Raw genomic sequence first — 18,040 nt, 5'->3', positions numbered from 1 at the left:
ACATCCTATGTAGCCTATTTAGCATATTTATCAGCATTTTCATCCTATATAGCCTATTTAGCCTATTTTAGCCTATTTAGCCTATGTAATAGCCTTTTCAGCCTATTTATCCTATTTAGCCTATTTAGTACATAGGTTGAAACATACATCCTATTTAGCATATTTAGCCTATTTAACAGCATTTTCAGCCTATTTAGCCTATTAAGTACATAGTTAACAGCATTTTCAGCCTATTTAGCATATTAAGCCTGTTTAGTACATAGGTTGAAACATGCATCCTATTTAGCCGATTTAGCCTATTTAACAGCCTATTTAGTATAAAGGTTGAAACATACATCCTATTTAGCATATTTAGCATATTTAACAGACTTTTTAGCCTATTTAGAAAGTTTAGAACATAGGTTGAAACATAAATCATATTTAGCCTGTTTAGCGTATTTAACAGCCTTTTCAAACTATTAAGCCATAGCTTGAAACATACATCGTATTAAGCCAATTATTCTATTAAACAGCCTTTCAGCCTATTTAGAAAGTGTAGTACAAATGTTGAAACATACGGTACATCCTAATTAGTCTATTTAGCCTATTTAATAGCATTTTCAGCCTATTTAGCCTATTTCATACATTGGTTGAAACATACAACGAACAAGAGTTATCCCCCGAAAGAGACCTAATGCACGCTGACCAGCCGTCGACTGCCTGTCGGGCTGACCTAGTTTCGGCCGGGACTTTTAATTAGGATCGGAGCCAGGTGCAACCTATTTAGCGTATTACGCGACATTTTTGCCTGTGAGCGGGTATGCCCCTTTAAGGGCCCCTTTCGGACGAACAAGAGTTATTCCCCGGAAGAGACCTAGTGCACGCTGACCAGCCGTCGACTGCCCATCGGCCTGAACTAGTTTCGGCCGGGACTTTTAATTAGGATCGGCCCCGTGCATGCAGCCTATTTAGCCTTCATCTCGTATGCGTCATTTCCCAGTGAGCGGGTATGCCCCTTTAAGGGCCCCTTTCGGACGAACAAGAGTTATCCCCCGGAAGAGACCTAGTGCACGCTGACCAGCCGTCGACTGTCTGTCGGGCTGACCTAGTTTCGGCCGGGACTTTTAATTAGGATCGGAGCCAGGTGCAACCTATTTAGCGTATTACGAGACATTTTTGCCTGTGAGCGGGTATGCCCCTTTAAGGGCCCCTTTCGGACGAACAAGAGTTATCCCCCGGAAGAGACCTAGTGCACGCTGACCAGCCGTCGACTGCCCATCGGGCTGAACTAGTTTCGGCCGGGACTTTTAATTAGGATCGGCCCCGTGCATGCAGCCTATTTAGCCTTCATCTCGTATGCGTCATTTTCCAGTGAGCGGGTATGCCCATTTAAGGGCCCCTTTCGGACGAACAAGAGTTATCCCCCGGAAGAGACCTAGTGCACGCTGACCAGCCGTCGACTGCCTGTCGGGCTGACCTAGTATCGGCCGGGACTTTTAATTAGGATCGGAGCCAGGTGCCACCTATTTAGCGTATTACGCGACATTTTTGCCTGTGAGCGGGTATGCCCCTTTAAGGGCCCCTTTCGGACGAACAAGAGTTATCCCCCGGAAGAGACCTAGTGCACGCTGACCAGCCGTCGACTGCCTGTCGGACTGACCTAGTTTCGGCCGGAACTTTTGTTTAGGATCGGAGCCAGGTGCAACCTATTTAGCGTATTACGCGACATTTTTGCCTGTGAGCGGGTATGCCCCTTTAAGGGCCCCTTTCGGACGAACAAGAGTTATCCCCCGGAAGAGACCTACTGCACGCTGACCAGCCGTCGACTGCCCATCGGGCTGAACTAGTTTCGGCCGGGACTTTTAATTAGGATCGGCCCCGTGCATGCAGCCTATTTAGCCTTCATCTCGTATGCGTCATTTCCCAGTGAGCGGGTATGCCCCTTTAAGGGCCCCTTTCGGACGAACAAGAGTTATCCCCCGGAAGAGACCTAGTGCACGCTGACCAGCCGTCGACTGCCTGTCGGACTGACCTAGTATCGGCCGGGACTTTTAATTAGGATCGGAGCCAGGTGCAACCTATTTAGCGTATTACCCGACATTTTTGCCTGTGAGCGGGTATGCCCCTTTAAGGACCCCTTTCGGACAAACAAGAGATATCCCCCGGAAGAGACCTAGTGCACGCTGACCAGCCGTCGACTGCCCATCGGGCTGAACTAGTTTCGGCCGGGACTTTTAATTAGGATCGGCCCCGTGCATGCAGCCTATTTAGCCTTCATCTCGTATGCGTCATTTCCCAGTGAGCGAGTATGCCCCTTTAAGGGCCCCTTTCGGACGAACAAGAGTTTTCCCCCGGAAGAGACCTAGTGCACGCTGACCAGCCGTCGACTGCCTGTCGGGCTGACCTAGTTTCGGCCGGGACTTTTAATTAGGATCGGAACCAGGTGCAACCATTTAGCGTATTACGCGACATTTTTGTCTGTGAGCGGGTATGCCCCTTTAAGGGCCCCTTTCGGACGAACAAGAGTTATCCCCCGGAAGAGACCTAGTGCACGCTGACCAGCCGTCAACTGCCCATCGGGCTGAACTAGTTTCGGCCGGGACTTTTAATTAGGATCGGCCCCGTGCATGCAGCCTATTTAGCCTTCATCTCGTATGCGTCATTTCCCAGTGAGCGGGTATGCCCCTTTAAGGGCCCCTTTCGGACGAACAAGAGTTATCCCCCGGAAGAGACCTAGTGCACGCTGACCAGCCGTCGACTGCCCATCGGGCTGAACTAGTTTCGGCCGGGACTTTTAATTAGGATCGGCCCCGTGCATGCAGCCTATTTAGCCTTCATCTCGTATGCATCATTTCCCAGTGAGCGGGTATGCCCCTTTAAGGGCCCCTTTCGGACGAACAAGAGTTATCCCCCGGAAGAGACCTAGTGCACGCTGACCAGCCGTCGACTGCCTGTCGGGCTGACCTAGTATCGGCCGGGACTTTTAATTAGGATCGGAGCCAGGTGCAACCTATTTAGCGTATTACGCGACATTTTTGCCTGTGAGCGGGTATGTCCCTTAAGGGCCCCTTTCGGACGAACAAGAGTTATCCCCCGGAAGAGACCTAGTGCACGCTGACCAGCCGTCGACTGCCCATCGGGCTGAACTAGTTTCGGCCGGGACTTTTAATTAGGATCGGCCCCGTGCATGCAGCCTATTTAGCCTTCATCTCGTATGCGTCATTTCCCAGTGAGCGGGTAAAATTAAAAATATTAAGCATATAAAACAGTTAAATTTAGTATTTGTGTAATTGCTTATTATTTGCGCGCAATGGTACGTAAACAAACATACGTTACTAGCAGTATTTGGGATCATAATACTTACTTGCTTCGCTATTAAATAAATAAATATACTGATTTTATTAAATATTCTACTTATATTTTTGTTCAAAATTAATTTAATTTGTATTCGTGTCATTTATTTGACCCACATTTTAAACTGTATAATGAAAATCAAACGATACTACTTCGGCTACCAACGCTAAAATGCAAACAACAAAATATGCAATTATCAACTAAGAAGAGATGCGGATTCGGTGAACACACATGACCCGCTTTACGTCGAATTGAAAGGGAAAATCATTTTTAAATTTAAGCCAATCTGAGCTTCAAAAATTAAGACAGAATGAACAAAGGAACACACCATTTTTGTGAGCGATATGACGCGAACGTAATATAAGCGGCCCTACCAAAACTAAGTTAATAACAAGTGACAATGAACATTGTGTAGTGTTGTTTTTTCTCCTATGCATTTACGCAGGAAAAATAAATAATATGTGTAGCATACATTTACAAAATTATGTTAGTTAATTGTATAATACATTTTATTACGAAACGAGCATGTTATCAACGCAAGCGAGTTTAAATATGAAATTACTTTTGTTTCGACAGAGCGGCTGGAGCGGTATGACTTTGTTATGTACTCTAAATAATTTTAACTACTTACGGTAAGGTTAATAACCGGTTACGGAAAAAGGTTAACCGGTTAATGATTTTTGTAACCTCTTGCATCCCTAAATTATTTATCAATTATCATTGGTAGTTTTCACATTTCAGAGATTTTCCATCACTCTTGAAGTTGTAAGATGTCAAGCAAAATTATTATGAAGATATACACATATAATACATCTTCTTGACGTGAAAATGTCATGGAAATACCAGTGTCCCCACAACTTTAGAAAATGTGCTTAGCTTAACAATCACTAAACAAGAGGGCATAAAAGGCCCAAAGTCGCTCACCTGAGATAACAAGATATGTTTGGGACAAATCTTCTGACCAAGTGTCATGAAGATCGGAAAATAAATGTGGCCTCTAGAGTGTTAAGAAGGTTTTACTATAGCCATAAAAGGAAAAATGCCCCGCCCCCTGACACCCATATTTTTCAACCAGCCGGCATCATTTTTGAACTCGTCCAAGATATTATCGGGATGAATCTTCTGACCAAGTTTCATGAAGATCGGACAGTAAATGTGGCCTCTAGAGTGTTAACAAGATTTAACTATAGCCATATAAGGAAAAATGCCCCGCCCCTTGAAAGCCATGTTTTTCAAGCAAAAATAATTATTTTCAAACCCATCCAAAATATCATTAAGACCATATTTCATGAAGATTAGACAATGAATATGGCATCGAGACAAGGTGTTACTATAGCCATATATAGCCATATAAGAAAAAAATGCCCCGCCCCTGGTGGCCATGTTTTCAAAGAAACCAAAACCATTTTCGAACTCGTCCAAGATATCATTGGGACAAATCTTCTAACCAAGTTTCATGATGATCGGAAAATAAATGTGACCTCTAGAGTGTTAACAAGGTTTTACAATAGCCATATAAGAAAAAATGCCCCACCCCCGTGGTGGCCATGTTTTTCAACCAATCGGCATCATTTTTCAACTCGTCCAAGATATTATTGGGATTAATCTTCTGACCGAGTTTCATGAAGATCGGACAATAAATGTAGCCTCTAGATTGTTAACAAGATTTTTCTTTAGCCATATATAGCCATATAAGGAAAAATCTCATCTGACTAACCTTGCTACATCAACAAAAATTCTATCAGACTCATATACAATCCCAACCCAGATTTCATCAATTAATATATTCTGACCAAATTTCATAAAGATTGGATGAAAACTGTGACCTCTATTGTTTACACAAGGTTTTTGTATTATTTAACCTAGTGACCTAGTTTTTGACACCAGATGACCCAAATACAATCCCAACCCAGATTTTATCAAGATAAACATTCTGACCAAATTTCACAAAGATTGGATGAAAACTGTGACCTCTACTGTCTACACAAACAAATTGTTGACGGACACACGCATGCACACATGCGGGCACAACGGACGCCGGACATCACACGGTCACATAAGCTCACCATGTCACTTCTTGACAGGTGAGCTAAAAATGCCCCGCCCCCTGACGGCCATGTTTTTTAACCAACCGGCATCATTTTCGAACTCTACCAAGACATTATTAGGATTTATCTTCTGACCAAGTTTCATGAAGATTGGACAATAAATGTGGCCTCTAGAGTGTTAACAAGATTTTACTATAGCTATATACATGTATAGCCATGTGAGGAAAAATGCCCCGCCCCTTGGCAGCCATGTTTTTTCAGCATAGGTTACCATTTTTTAGCTCATCCAAGATATCATTGGGACAAATCTTCTGAGCAAGTTTTATGAAGATCTGAAAATAAATGTGGCCTCTAGAGTGTTAACAAGGTTTTACTATAGCCAAATAAGGAAAAATGCCCCACCCACTGGCGGCCAAGTTTTTCAACCAACCGGCATCATTTTCGAACTCGTCCAAGATATTATTGGGATGAAGTTTCTGACCAAGTTCATGAAGATCAGACAATAAATGTGGCCTCTAGAGTGTTAACAAGGTTTTACTATAGCCATATAAGGAAAAATGCCCCGCCCTTTGGCAGCCATGTTTTTTAAGCAAACGTAACCATTTTCGAACTCATACAAGATATAATTAAGACCAATCTTCTGATCAAATTTCATGAAGATTGGACACTAAATGTAGCCTCTAGAGAGTTAACAAGGCAAATGTTGACGCCGCACAACGGACAATGCATGATGGACAAAAGGCGATCACAAAAGCTCACCATAAGCACGTTGTGCTCAGGTGAGCTAAAACTAACGTTAGTAATTCTTGATCTTTAGTTGTACAGCTTCCAGCGTTTTAGAAGCACCAGTATAAGCGTCCAAGTTGTTTTGCTTCACCTTCTTTATCCTATATACCTTTTCCCGCCACACCGTTCACCATGCATTCAAAATATTCATAACAAAACTAGATGAAAAAAGACTTCTATTTTGATACACCAAGTTTTACAGTTGAATTTAAAATAATGAAATGTGATATGAAAATAAAACGACATTGTCAAACATAACCTTACACATCACATATACAATATAGGGCCATCTCAATAAATAAATCAACTTAAATAATCAGCTTCATGACATAAAGTAAAGGAGATACAGTCATCAGTCTATACAAATATATTCAATAAAGACCTCTGAAGGACTTGCACAGAGCCAGGCTGCCATTTGTCACCATAACGACGGCTGCTGATTACTTCAGCTCCAAGATTTTTGCCACGAGCCCTTTTTCATCGGCACCTTCCATGACGTGGAGCTGGAACACACATCGGAATACATCGTTAACTTAGGATTGAATTGCATTCATCGTCTCGTATTGACCATCTACTTACTTCAAGATTAATTAATGGCAGATCCAGAAAAAAAACAAAGTGGAACACGCATATCTAAAATGTGTATATGTTTTTTATAGTTCTATATTTCGTTGAAGATTCAACCAAAAGTAAAAGGGAAGTTATACACACACAATTTTTGGACACATTCTACAGTGGATAAAAATTGTTGGGACCTTTGTACGTTCGGATGCTCGTTTGTGAGCACGGACGGATGCACGCATGTGAGCACGGACGGACGCACGCATATGAGCACAGACGGACGCAAACCAAGTGCATGTTACCGCGTTTGGTTATGAAAATTCAATCACCAAATGAGTATCGGTTAATGCTTATTCCAAACGTCGAATAATAAACACACACAAATCAGAGGCCTTTTCACGTTTGGGTAAATTGACAAAACTGAAAAAAGTTGTCTCAGATTCGCAAATGTTCGTTGTAGTTATGATATTTTTGAGGAAACAGTAATACTGAACATTTATCATGCTCTAAAATAGCCATTATATGCATCTTTTGACGATTTAAATAACCGAAAATTATAAAGCGTAGCAACACGAAACGAATTAATAATTTGGCGAGTTCTGTTGTTGTCGTTATATTTTGCGAAACTACGAGGATTATTTATATTAAGTATAAAATACATATGGTATTGCATACGGAAGGATGGCCGAGGGGTCTATGTCGCTGACTTTTTGCTCCAGGACTCTAGGGGTCAGTGGTTCGAGCCCTGCTGATGGTTACCTTTTTTTTTCTTTTTTAAATTTTATTCTTAAAATTTTTACTGGAGCTTTTTATATCCAATGTTTACATTTATCAATATAAAGCATTAAATAACAAACTTCAAAACATACCAAAATCTTTGATAAGGCCCCGTTAAGAAATGCGTTATATGATTGTAGGAACCATTAAAATGCCCCCCCCCCCACCACCAACAACCCATCGCGTTACATTATTATATAAGTTTACAAGTTTAATACATCTGAACAATACGTCCGACTGGCGTCTTCCTATTACGTCCATTTCATCATTTGATCCTTACATTAATAAAATTCAATTACCAATTTTTTTAATGAGTACCGGTACGTCAACATTTATTAAACTATTACAAGAGAAGGTACGGATCGAATTTGACTGGTTAATTAACAGAATTGTTTCCGTTTTCTACCGAACCCATACATTTACATAAAACACATCCATGAACTCAGTCAGTGTTAGAAGGAGTTGTACCGTTGAAGAAAATAAAGGTATTGACATGCAACACTTCTACTTTTTTTGTATGGGTTCAACAAAAATTAATTCTTTTTTCAGACAACTCTTTTAGAATATTTCTAATAATTTTTGTAGAAATAATCGCCGTTTACTTACGCACATGTGTAGTTTTTATCCGATATATAATTCTTTACACTATTTAAGTACGCATTTGTACATTAACAACAGTGTGAGTTTCCAATAAGCGAACGTTTAACCTTTATTTTTTCTTTTCCATTTTAAAGTTAGAGATATGTGAAACTCAGACAATTAAAATTGACACAACTATATGATCGCAATAGATTATGACAGAAACGATAAACAACAACTTATTAATCATAGAGGCGTGCATGAATACTGACCACTTCACCGTTTTTGTAGAACTTAAACGTCGGCATACAGCTGATTTCTTGGTCTGCGGATGTCTCCTGCAAGAGTGTCCCGCGTGTTAAAGGGGCCGTAATCCGCGATTGACGAAAAAAGAAAAGCTCTAACATACCGATTTTTTTTACAAATATTAGTTTATATTGATTAAAATATCACGACTGGTATATTACATTACTTGGACAAAAATAGTTAAGTTTTCATATTTTCAGTATATTCGGTAATAAATTTTACTGGGTACATGTACCAGGTAACTACCAGTTAACTATAAATAACGCAAGTAGATTGATCGTGATAGTCAGTGGTAAACCCAGGCCAGGAATGCAAATTAAACATGCGTAGTGAATTGTATATATTATATATATAAAATGATCAATGTACTTGCGTTATTTGTAGTGTGTATATCGTTATGTCACCTATTTTCGCGATGTACTTTCGATTTCACATCGCGAAATTTTATTATTGAATATACCGAAAATATTAACTTTTTTTCAAGTAATGTAATATACCAGTCGTGATATTTTAATCAGTATAAACTAATAATTAAAAAAACACATGGTATTTTAGAACTTTTTGCCGTCAATCGCGGATAACGGTCCCTTTAAAGTTTATATTCAATAGCCTGTGCCTTTTGGATTGGGAAAAAAGCGCGGTAGTCCATGCAAACCGGAAAAATTAAACATTATTTATATGATCATAAAGTACAGTATACCAATTGTTTTTAATGCATGCTTTCTAAAATTTATAGTATAAAGTGTAAGGCAATTAAATTACTGTATAATAAACTCAATAAACCAATTATTTAGTTTATTGGGAAAATTTGGCATATTTTGGGGGAAATTTTGGTCACATGTTTGGGGAAAATGCTATATTTTGCAATTGGGAAACAGCCTTTTTCTACATTTTGCAGTTGGGAAACAGCCTGTAAGAGACTGTTATTTTGGGCCAAAAAAAAATCACAGGTTAAAAATAATTAAATCTGAAAAAATATAAGTTTTGTTAAAGAAAGCGACCATTATCAACATGCAACAATTTTAATTTATTTTTTACAATAAGCATATACACATGACCTCCAATTGAAAGTTAAAGAGGTCAGTCAGCATATGTGCAAAGAAATTTGATGCCATATTGGCATCTTATGGATGTTATATTTCACCAGTCCTTTTGATTTTCATATAACATTTATCCACCCAGTCCTTTTGGATTATATATATATATATATATATATATATATATATATATATATATATATATATATATATATATATATATATATATATATATATATATATATATCATATTTTGCGTAATATATGTTACTTACGCTATTTGCATCGACGTCAACCTTGAAAAAGAGGACGTCTGTGTTGTCCTTCGAAAGTTGCTGAAAATAATATGGATATGTATTAAATAAAGCCATGTCGCATTATATCAGTCGCAGTATAATTGCTGTGGGTAAAGGCAAACATATCCATCGACGTTGCTTATAGCATATGCTGTAATCTATTTGAAATTCATCATAATGGATATTCCTGCTATATACGAGATAATATGGCTTTTTCTGATTGCAAAGGTGTCAGTGATTGATGCCGTTTGAGTGTAAATATGATTGAACGCTGAAGGGTAAGTAGTAAAACATGGCAGACAATGTCTAACTTTCTTGTCATCAATTGCGCACACTTAAAAATGAGATCCTTCTACCATACAAAGCTAGCACTTTTATTCAATATTGAATGAATGTATTTTACGAGACCGAAACCGTGCGCCTATTGCTAATTTTGTAAACAGTATGAACTTGTCGACACTCAATTTGTCATTCAGGCATAGTCTCCTTAAACCTGCATTTTCAATTTCATTCATGTTTTCATCATCACAGATCGCGTTGAGTGTGAGGAAATGGGGAAAAAAGTATGTAACTCAAACAAGATGTCATTATATCAGCCTTAAATCAAATAAATGAAAAATAAATTGACGAAAATTTAGCAAATGTTATCTTGAAAACGAGGCGAGGACTCATGCATTGTCTGTTGACACAAGTATGATTATTAAAACACATGGGCAAGTGTTAATCTTGCATGGACTGATAGGTTACTTATATTAGCAATGGTTAAACTTGTATGGGCTGGTACGCTTCCTACTGGCTACATGAACAATGGTTAACCTTGCATGGACTGGTACGCTACCTACACGAGCAATGCTTAAGCTTGCATAGACTGGTACGCTACCTACATGAGCAATGGTTAGCATTGCATGGACTGGCGCGCAAGCTACATGAGCAATGGTATTCCTTGGAATGATTGGTACGCTACCTACATCAGCAATGGTTAACCTTGCATGGACTGGTACAGTAGCTACATGAGCAATGCATAAGCTTGCATGGACTGGCGCGCCACCTACATGAGCAATGGTAAACCTTGCATGGACTGGTACGCTACCTACATTAGCAACGGTTTACCTTGCATGGACTGGTATGGTATCTCCACGAGCAATTCTTAACTTTGCGTACTGGTACGCTACCCACATGAGCAATGGTAAACATTGCATGGACTTGCGCGCTAGCTACATGAGCAATGGTATTCCTTGGATGGACTGGTATGCTACCTACATCAGCAATGGTTAACCTTGCATGGACTGGTACGGTAGCTACCTGAGCAATGCTAAAGCTTGCATAGACTGGTACGCTACCTACATTAGCAACGGTTTACCTTGCATGGACTGGTACGGTATCTCCACAAGCAATGCTTAACCTTGCGTACAGGTACGCTACCCACATGAGCAATGGTTAACATTGCATGGACTGGCGCGATAGCTACATGGGCAATGGTATTCCTTGGATGGACTGGTACGCTGCCTACATTAGCAATGGTTAACCTTGCATGGACTAGTATGGTAGCTACATGAGCAATGGTTAACCTTGCATAGACTGGTATGCTTCCTACATGAGCAATGGTAAACCCTGCATGGACTCAGGTACACTACCTACATTAGCAATGGTTAACCTTGCATGGACTGGTACTGTAGCTACATGAGCAATTCTTAACATCTCATAGACTGGTATGCTACCTACATGAGCAATGATTAACATTGCATGGACTGGCGCGCTAGCTACATGAGCAATGGTATTCCTTGGATGGACTGGTACGCTACCTACATTAGCAATTCTTAAGCTTGCATGGACTAGTACGCTATCTGCATGAGCAATGGTTAACATTGCATGGACTGGCGCGCCACCTACTTGAGCAATGGTATTCCTTAGATGGACTGGTACGCTTCCTACATTAGCAATGGTTAACCTTGCATGGACTGGTACGCTACCTCCATGAGCTATGGTTAACCTTGCATGGACTGGCGCGCTAGCTACAAGAGCAATGGTAAACCTAGCATGTACAGGTGTGCTAGCTACATGAGCAATGGTAAACATTGCATGGACTGGCGCGCTAGCTACATGAGCAATGGTCAACCTTGCATTGACTGGTAGGCCACCTACCTCGAACTTAGGAGCAATGTGCTTGCATGGACCGCACCACGAAGCAGTGAAATCTACCACCACTAGTTTCCCTTGACTGTTCTTCATCACATCCTTGAACTCATCCTGAAAACAGATCAATGGCAGTTCTTCTTCATTATCATCATCATTATCATCATCATCATCATCATCATCATCATCATCATCATCATCATCATCATCATCATCATCATCATCATCATCATCATCATCATCATCCTCATCTACATCACCATCATCATCATCATCATCATCATCATCATCATCATCATCATCATCATTATCATCATCATCATCATCATCACCATAATTATCATCGTGATAATATTAATATCGTTATCGTAATTGCGCTTCATCATTACATATCATCCAAAACAGTTAATATAAATAATTGCTCCCCATCGCTATAATTGTTCAATGGAAGTGACTTCAACAATTTATTAGACTTAGTCGTCTCGGGTTCGAATCCCAGGTAAGGCAAATTTTCTTCTCGTTGTAATAATTATTCAAAATATTAAAGGTGTGTTAGTAAATTGTTGGAAATAAAGAGTAAAAGAGCCATAACTTTGATACCATACTTGCATGGTTCTTGCCATTGTTAATGTTTCATACTTAAATGCTGTCTGATGCGAATTAGAACTAGCAGTTCCTATAGGGTCCCATTACAAACATGCCAACTTTAAAAGTATTTCTAAAGACATATATGTCCTCTTCCAATAATTGCACAAAAAAATCAAATTCGCCCGAATGGAAACACCCTCGGGGAAACAGGGTTTAGGCAGTGAGATTTCGACATAGACACAGTTCTTCAATAAACGCACTCTTAACATTTATCTTTCAATCTACTGTCACTAATGAAATGTACCAAAAATTGCGACACAGCAAGGATACAGGTAATAACCATCAAAGCATGGAAGCAATCGCTAAATGGCTTTTAAATCAGAATTAAAAAAAATCTTCAGAAACATGCACTACTTTAACCACGGAGTGATACACAATGATTTAGTGTAATGTAACCTTAAGTGCTCATGCTAAAGCTTTGAAATTGAACTGCCATTTAGGAATCAAAGATAACGGCCCAATGGCACTAGACATGCTTTCAAGACAAGCCCCACAAAAGTTATGTGGAAGGTTCCTTAATGTAACCAAACGATCCTCGCATGTGTAGTCCATGGTGAACCGTATTTAATATCGTTCACAATGCTTCTCTGTGTAGCGTATATCTGCTTAACCAAACACTTTACTGAAAGTAACCCACGATGACACAAAATTTTAGTTTTACGTAAAACGTACGGATTACAACGAATTTAAACGTGTTATGTTTTGTATTGTACATTAATTTTAATATGAAATTCGCATAATTGAGATATATCGAAACATTCGAAGCACATGCAAGTTAACAGGATCCATAGTGATAAACTCAACACGGCTTTCAACAAAAACACAAAAAACTACAATAAACAAACAACAGAAAAACGCGTATTGCAGGACTTGTGGAATGTATTTTTGCACAACAACGTATTATGTATGAATTAGGAATTCGATTGCCTAGCAGTCCCAAAAATGAAACTTACAGCACTGGTTTGCACTATGTTTCAGGGATGATTATAACAGTTATGCTTATGCAGAATATAGCACAGAATTCAGAGCAGTATTATGTTCTTAACAAGCAGTAACTGAAATAGCCTACGAAATACCATGTGATAACAAAACAATGCTGTAAATATACCCCACCCCCAATAAATAAAAGAAGAAAAAGCCCGCCCGTGTGCGGTTTATTTAGTGCAAGACGCCCCTTATGAATGAAAGAAATTTCAATCGATAGCGTCTATTGTTCTGTACACACATAATCGATGTATGATCCCGGTCAATATTACCCAGTTGCATAGCTATCATATGTATGTTCTCCACTCGATACCATAAATATAAACCATTCGGTCGATGGGGTGTTTTCACATGAATTTAACCATATTTTAAACTTCCCAAATGCATTCAACAATGGAGTGGCTGGGGTCAATCTAATTGAAATCAGACGATGACAACTATTGTTTATCGGATACGAAAAGTTAACGCCTCTTGAACTAACTAAGATGTTACTTTTTTACAAACACAAAAACAACAACAATAAACAACATTACGCAAGTCGGGCTGGTGAAAATTGCAAATAAACTTTCACGTGTTCATACTTTTATAAAAAAAAACTTACAACAAACACAGATTCACACGTTTCTAAAATTGCTCCCAATAGGTACAATGACTGTGATACAATATAAAAGGATTTCATGACATTCTATTTAAATACAACCCGATATGAATATAGAGACGAGTTCATATCTATATTTATATGTTCGCGTCATGCAAAAATGGGTCTTGTGCCATAGGAAATAAGCGTAGCTGAAGACAAGTCAACTATAACGCTATGACGCAAGACTTCGAATGCACTGGCTGGTCTGAAACTACACTAGTCGCATGACAGAAGACCCATTTGAACGAAGAAGAGTTCACAGTTCATGTACGAAACCAGATTAAATGGGTCTCGTTAGCTTTATCATTGCTATAAATAACTTTAAACACGTGGTTCACGTATGTTTAACTCGTGACACGATGCCTACTTTATTAACTTACAAAATTTCTCAATTGAACGTCGTGTAATTAATTGCGTATTTATTTCCAGTACAAAACATGGAATCAAACTGTTAACTCGATTAATGTAAACTGCAAGTACAATCGCCTACGCTGTAACGTAAACCAAAGAAAATACAAAAACATACATTAAACGCTTTAACAGGCTTTAAAAATTACAAGCGTATTTAATAAATTCAAGCTGCGTAGCAGAATGTAACAACACACTTACCAGGTTTTCAATAAATTTCACCATGTTGATCCTAAAAGAAGTATCACCAGATTAAAATCACCAATGTATGCTTGTCAAGCAAGTGAGCGGTCAGATCGAATTGAAACTAGACTATGTTATTGTAACCAGATCAACACAGTACGCGCCTGCGCAAATCGTACCAGCCGTAATGTTTATATCAAGTAACTTGAAGTAAAGATATATGCTTGAGGTATTCTCGTGTTTTCATGTTCTTATTTCAGTAAGTCTTTTTAATAACTTATTGACGCAACCAATTATGTTGTAGTCAAAACACGCTATAGAAAAATCCAGCCGATATCGGATTAGATTATGGTAGCTGATATACATGCTCGTAGCTTTACGTGAGAAATGGGGAGTAACGGTCAACCGCGGGTTAATACTAAATAGGCTGCATTTGGAGATAAAGATGCTTATAACGTATTACGAAGTGCATTTTTCTAGTCCAATTATTGTTAGTAAATCAATATTCTTGTGTACGAAAGCATTGACAGCAATGTGACGTAATAACTCTAACGTGCCTGAGTTATTTGCATGAAGTTTTGGGTGATCATAAGATCTATAAATACATAGCTAATTAATGGATCCTTGGGTGATCTGTAAATACATAGCTAATTAATGGATCCTTGGGTGATCTGTAAATACATAGCTAATTAATGGATCCTTGGGTGATCTGTAAATACATAGCTAATTAATGGATCCTTGGGTGATCTGTAAATACATAGCTAATTAATAGATCCTTGGGTGATCTGTAAATACATAGCTAATTAATGGATCATTGGGTGATTTTTGGGCCTGCAAATGCATTGTATTGTTTGTCAAAATGTAGAGAACACTATACCATTGTGTACTTGAAATTTATCGTAGAAGTTCGAGAAAGGTTTATACGCGAGCTTTACACTGCGAGGCTTGCTTTTCATCCAAAGATCGATCAAGAAACACTTATGTATTTATAGATATTTGATTTATCCTACACTATAAACAATCTTACGAATTCTTATTTAATAACTATGTTAACAAGAAATATCATTAAAAGGATATCCGTCGTTGATTGCAAACGCGATAGGCCCGAGTCTGACTTCAACTACTTAAGTTTACAATATGGCGACAAATGATTTATTACCAATACGGATCAGCCGAAGATTTATTGCAAAAAATCAATATATGGTACATTTTTCGTACTTTTGGAATGCTTCCTATGCAAGAGAATGTCCGCCAGAACATTCGTGTTGTAAAACGGCAAATGCATCTGCTTGATGCCAACTTTATGTGACTTCCGCATACTTCTTTGCTTCTGCACATCCATTTTATGCACATATATCGTATAAATGTTGTTTCTCGATCGAGTTGAATCACATATTCCTGCGTGCAATTGAAATTGAAATCACTTGGTGTCATATTTTTTCGAATAGGTTCTTACTATTTTATAGTTTGAACATAACGTATTTAAGAAAACAATTCTAGTTTATGCATTAAACAAGGATAGTCCTACAAAGAACGTAGATTAATGACACCACTAGGCAAATTTGAATCGCCAAGTCATATCTGTTGCCTTGGAGGAGTTAAATGTAATAAATATTTAGAAAAAATCGCGCAAAAAGATACATCGACGGTATTTGGTAAGAGCCGTCCATCATTAACCATTGTAAACCTCTTAAATACCAGAGCACGATCATTATTCAAGGGGAAGAAATGAAAGGCGTGAACGCGTGATCACGATGCGATTAAATTATAACGATATGGTATAGTGTTTTGGCCACCTCGCATCGTAATGTCGCAATACAGTCTATTCATGTCGTGTCTTGATTTCTTTTAAAGGGTTTTGAGATTTAAACGGCGATAAAGCAAAACCACAATGCAAGAACATGATATTAAGATGTCAGATCGCGATATTAACTACCTGATATCGAATTGTAGTATTGGGTTCTCGCAGCCTGATCTCGCGTTCTCATATTGTGACATCGGGCTGGGGCATTAAGGGATTGCTAACCTGTTGAGCTGTATTTTTATTCTGAAGTGAACACATTGTGAATGCCATTTTAAGAAATCAGAAATGTAATGTTAAATAACAAATCATGGGCCTTGATGTCATTTATAAAGTGTTTTCTAATTAATTTTAGCAGGTTTTCTGTTTATATAAAACTTCGCGTGCTTATAAGATCAAGACAACGCATTTAAATATGGCATTAACTTTAATAAACGTTTGTCATTGTCCGAGAGAATATGCTAGACATCTTGTTCCTATTTTGAAATAACTGGTTATTTCTAACGTTCAATCATTGTCCTGGTTCGATCCTTTTAGCAGGACACTACTGAAGAATCCTACGGCTAGCTGCCTTGTTCATTGTCTGGTATTTTTTATTCTCATCTATGCAGATGGTGCCCAAGCCTACTCGGCGCGTGTGAGTTCGTTTGTTTGTAAGCAGCATACCTGGCAGGTATTTCGCTTCTATGACTCGCCACGATGAAACCTCAACTTAATTATGACGACTCGAAATTAAAAAAGATACTAATAACAAAAGGTAGAAAAGATTAAAGATCCACAGGTTACAGATATGTATCAAAGTTTAAACAATATTAGGCTGTGGTGTTGGCTCGTCATCAGAGTCTTCAACAAATCGGGTTAATCCAGGTTCGAAATGCATTCACGTACACTCGTCATACGCAGGAATACCCGCACGAACACATGGGAGTGTCGCCAGCTTTAATAAAAGTTTATCAATCTACTGCTATGATTCATCTGTTATAAAAATGGCAATATAGATACCCATTTAAAAAGTTTAAATCGTGACCATACAAATGTATATAAGTTTTCATTTACATTTTTAATTTGTCAATAAATGATGTTTTTAACGAACTAATAAAAATGCAAAGTTTTTTTCAGCAAAACAGCTCGGACTTGAAAATTAATATTTGAAATACCTGATACATATTCACACATAAAAAACCTTTTGATTTTATATCACACGTTATAATTGGACCATACTCGCATGACATCGCAGTACATGGCCGGAGGCAAATGCATACATAAAAAACAGTTGACATACATGAGCATATAGATAAACGCCTAAAATAACGTTAACTTGCATATCTCAGTGGCTCTGTTCTTTAAAATACATTGTTTACATGTAATAAATAATTCCAAGCAGAGGAAATATTATTGAATCACAACAATCACAATTTCATAAAACTTGTGCAAACTTGGTGAGAGACAAATACGATAGAACTTAATGAAAAAAGTAATAGACACGCAAATGACATGCATACGTACACTGTATTAGGATG

General features: G+C 38.4%; 1 protein-coding gene across 2 annotated transcripts in view; it reads right to left on the bottom strand.

Annotated features, from left to right (window-relative positions):
- The window catches only part of LOC127877892 (thioredoxin-like), a 31,389-nt gene extending 16,376 nt beyond the window's left edge, over positions 1-15,013 (bottom strand). The window contains exons 1-5 of one of the 2 annotated variants that reach the window (XM_052424217.1): positions 14,738-14,996; positions 11,866-11,970; positions 9,703-9,762; positions 8,357-8,422; positions 6,331-6,670 (exon numbers count right to left, since the gene is read on the bottom strand). In XM_052424217.1, the coding sequence (XP_052280177.1) occupies positions 6,608-6,670; positions 8,357-8,422; positions 9,703-9,762; positions 11,866-11,970; positions 14,738-14,761 (318 nt within the window). In that variant the 5' untranslated portion in view covers positions 14,762-14,996 and the 3' untranslated portion in view covers positions 6,331-6,607. Of the gene's footprint in view, positions 1-6,330; positions 6,671-8,356; positions 8,423-9,702; positions 9,763-11,865; positions 11,971-14,737 lie in introns of those variants that run through there. The other variant, XM_052424218.1, reaches the window with a different exon arrangement.
- Positions 15,014-18,040: the final 3,027 nt, after the last annotated feature.

The sequence above is a fragment of the Dreissena polymorpha genome, chromosome 4, assembly GCF_020536995.1.
Source record: "Dreissena polymorpha isolate Duluth1 chromosome 4, UMN_Dpol_1.0, whole genome shotgun sequence".
Taxonomy (NCBI): Eukaryota; Metazoa; Mollusca; class Bivalvia; order Myida; family Dreissenidae; genus Dreissena; species Dreissena polymorpha.
The sequence above is the reverse complement of the archived record's forward strand: the minus strand, read 5'-3'. Positions and strand labels throughout refer to the sequence as shown.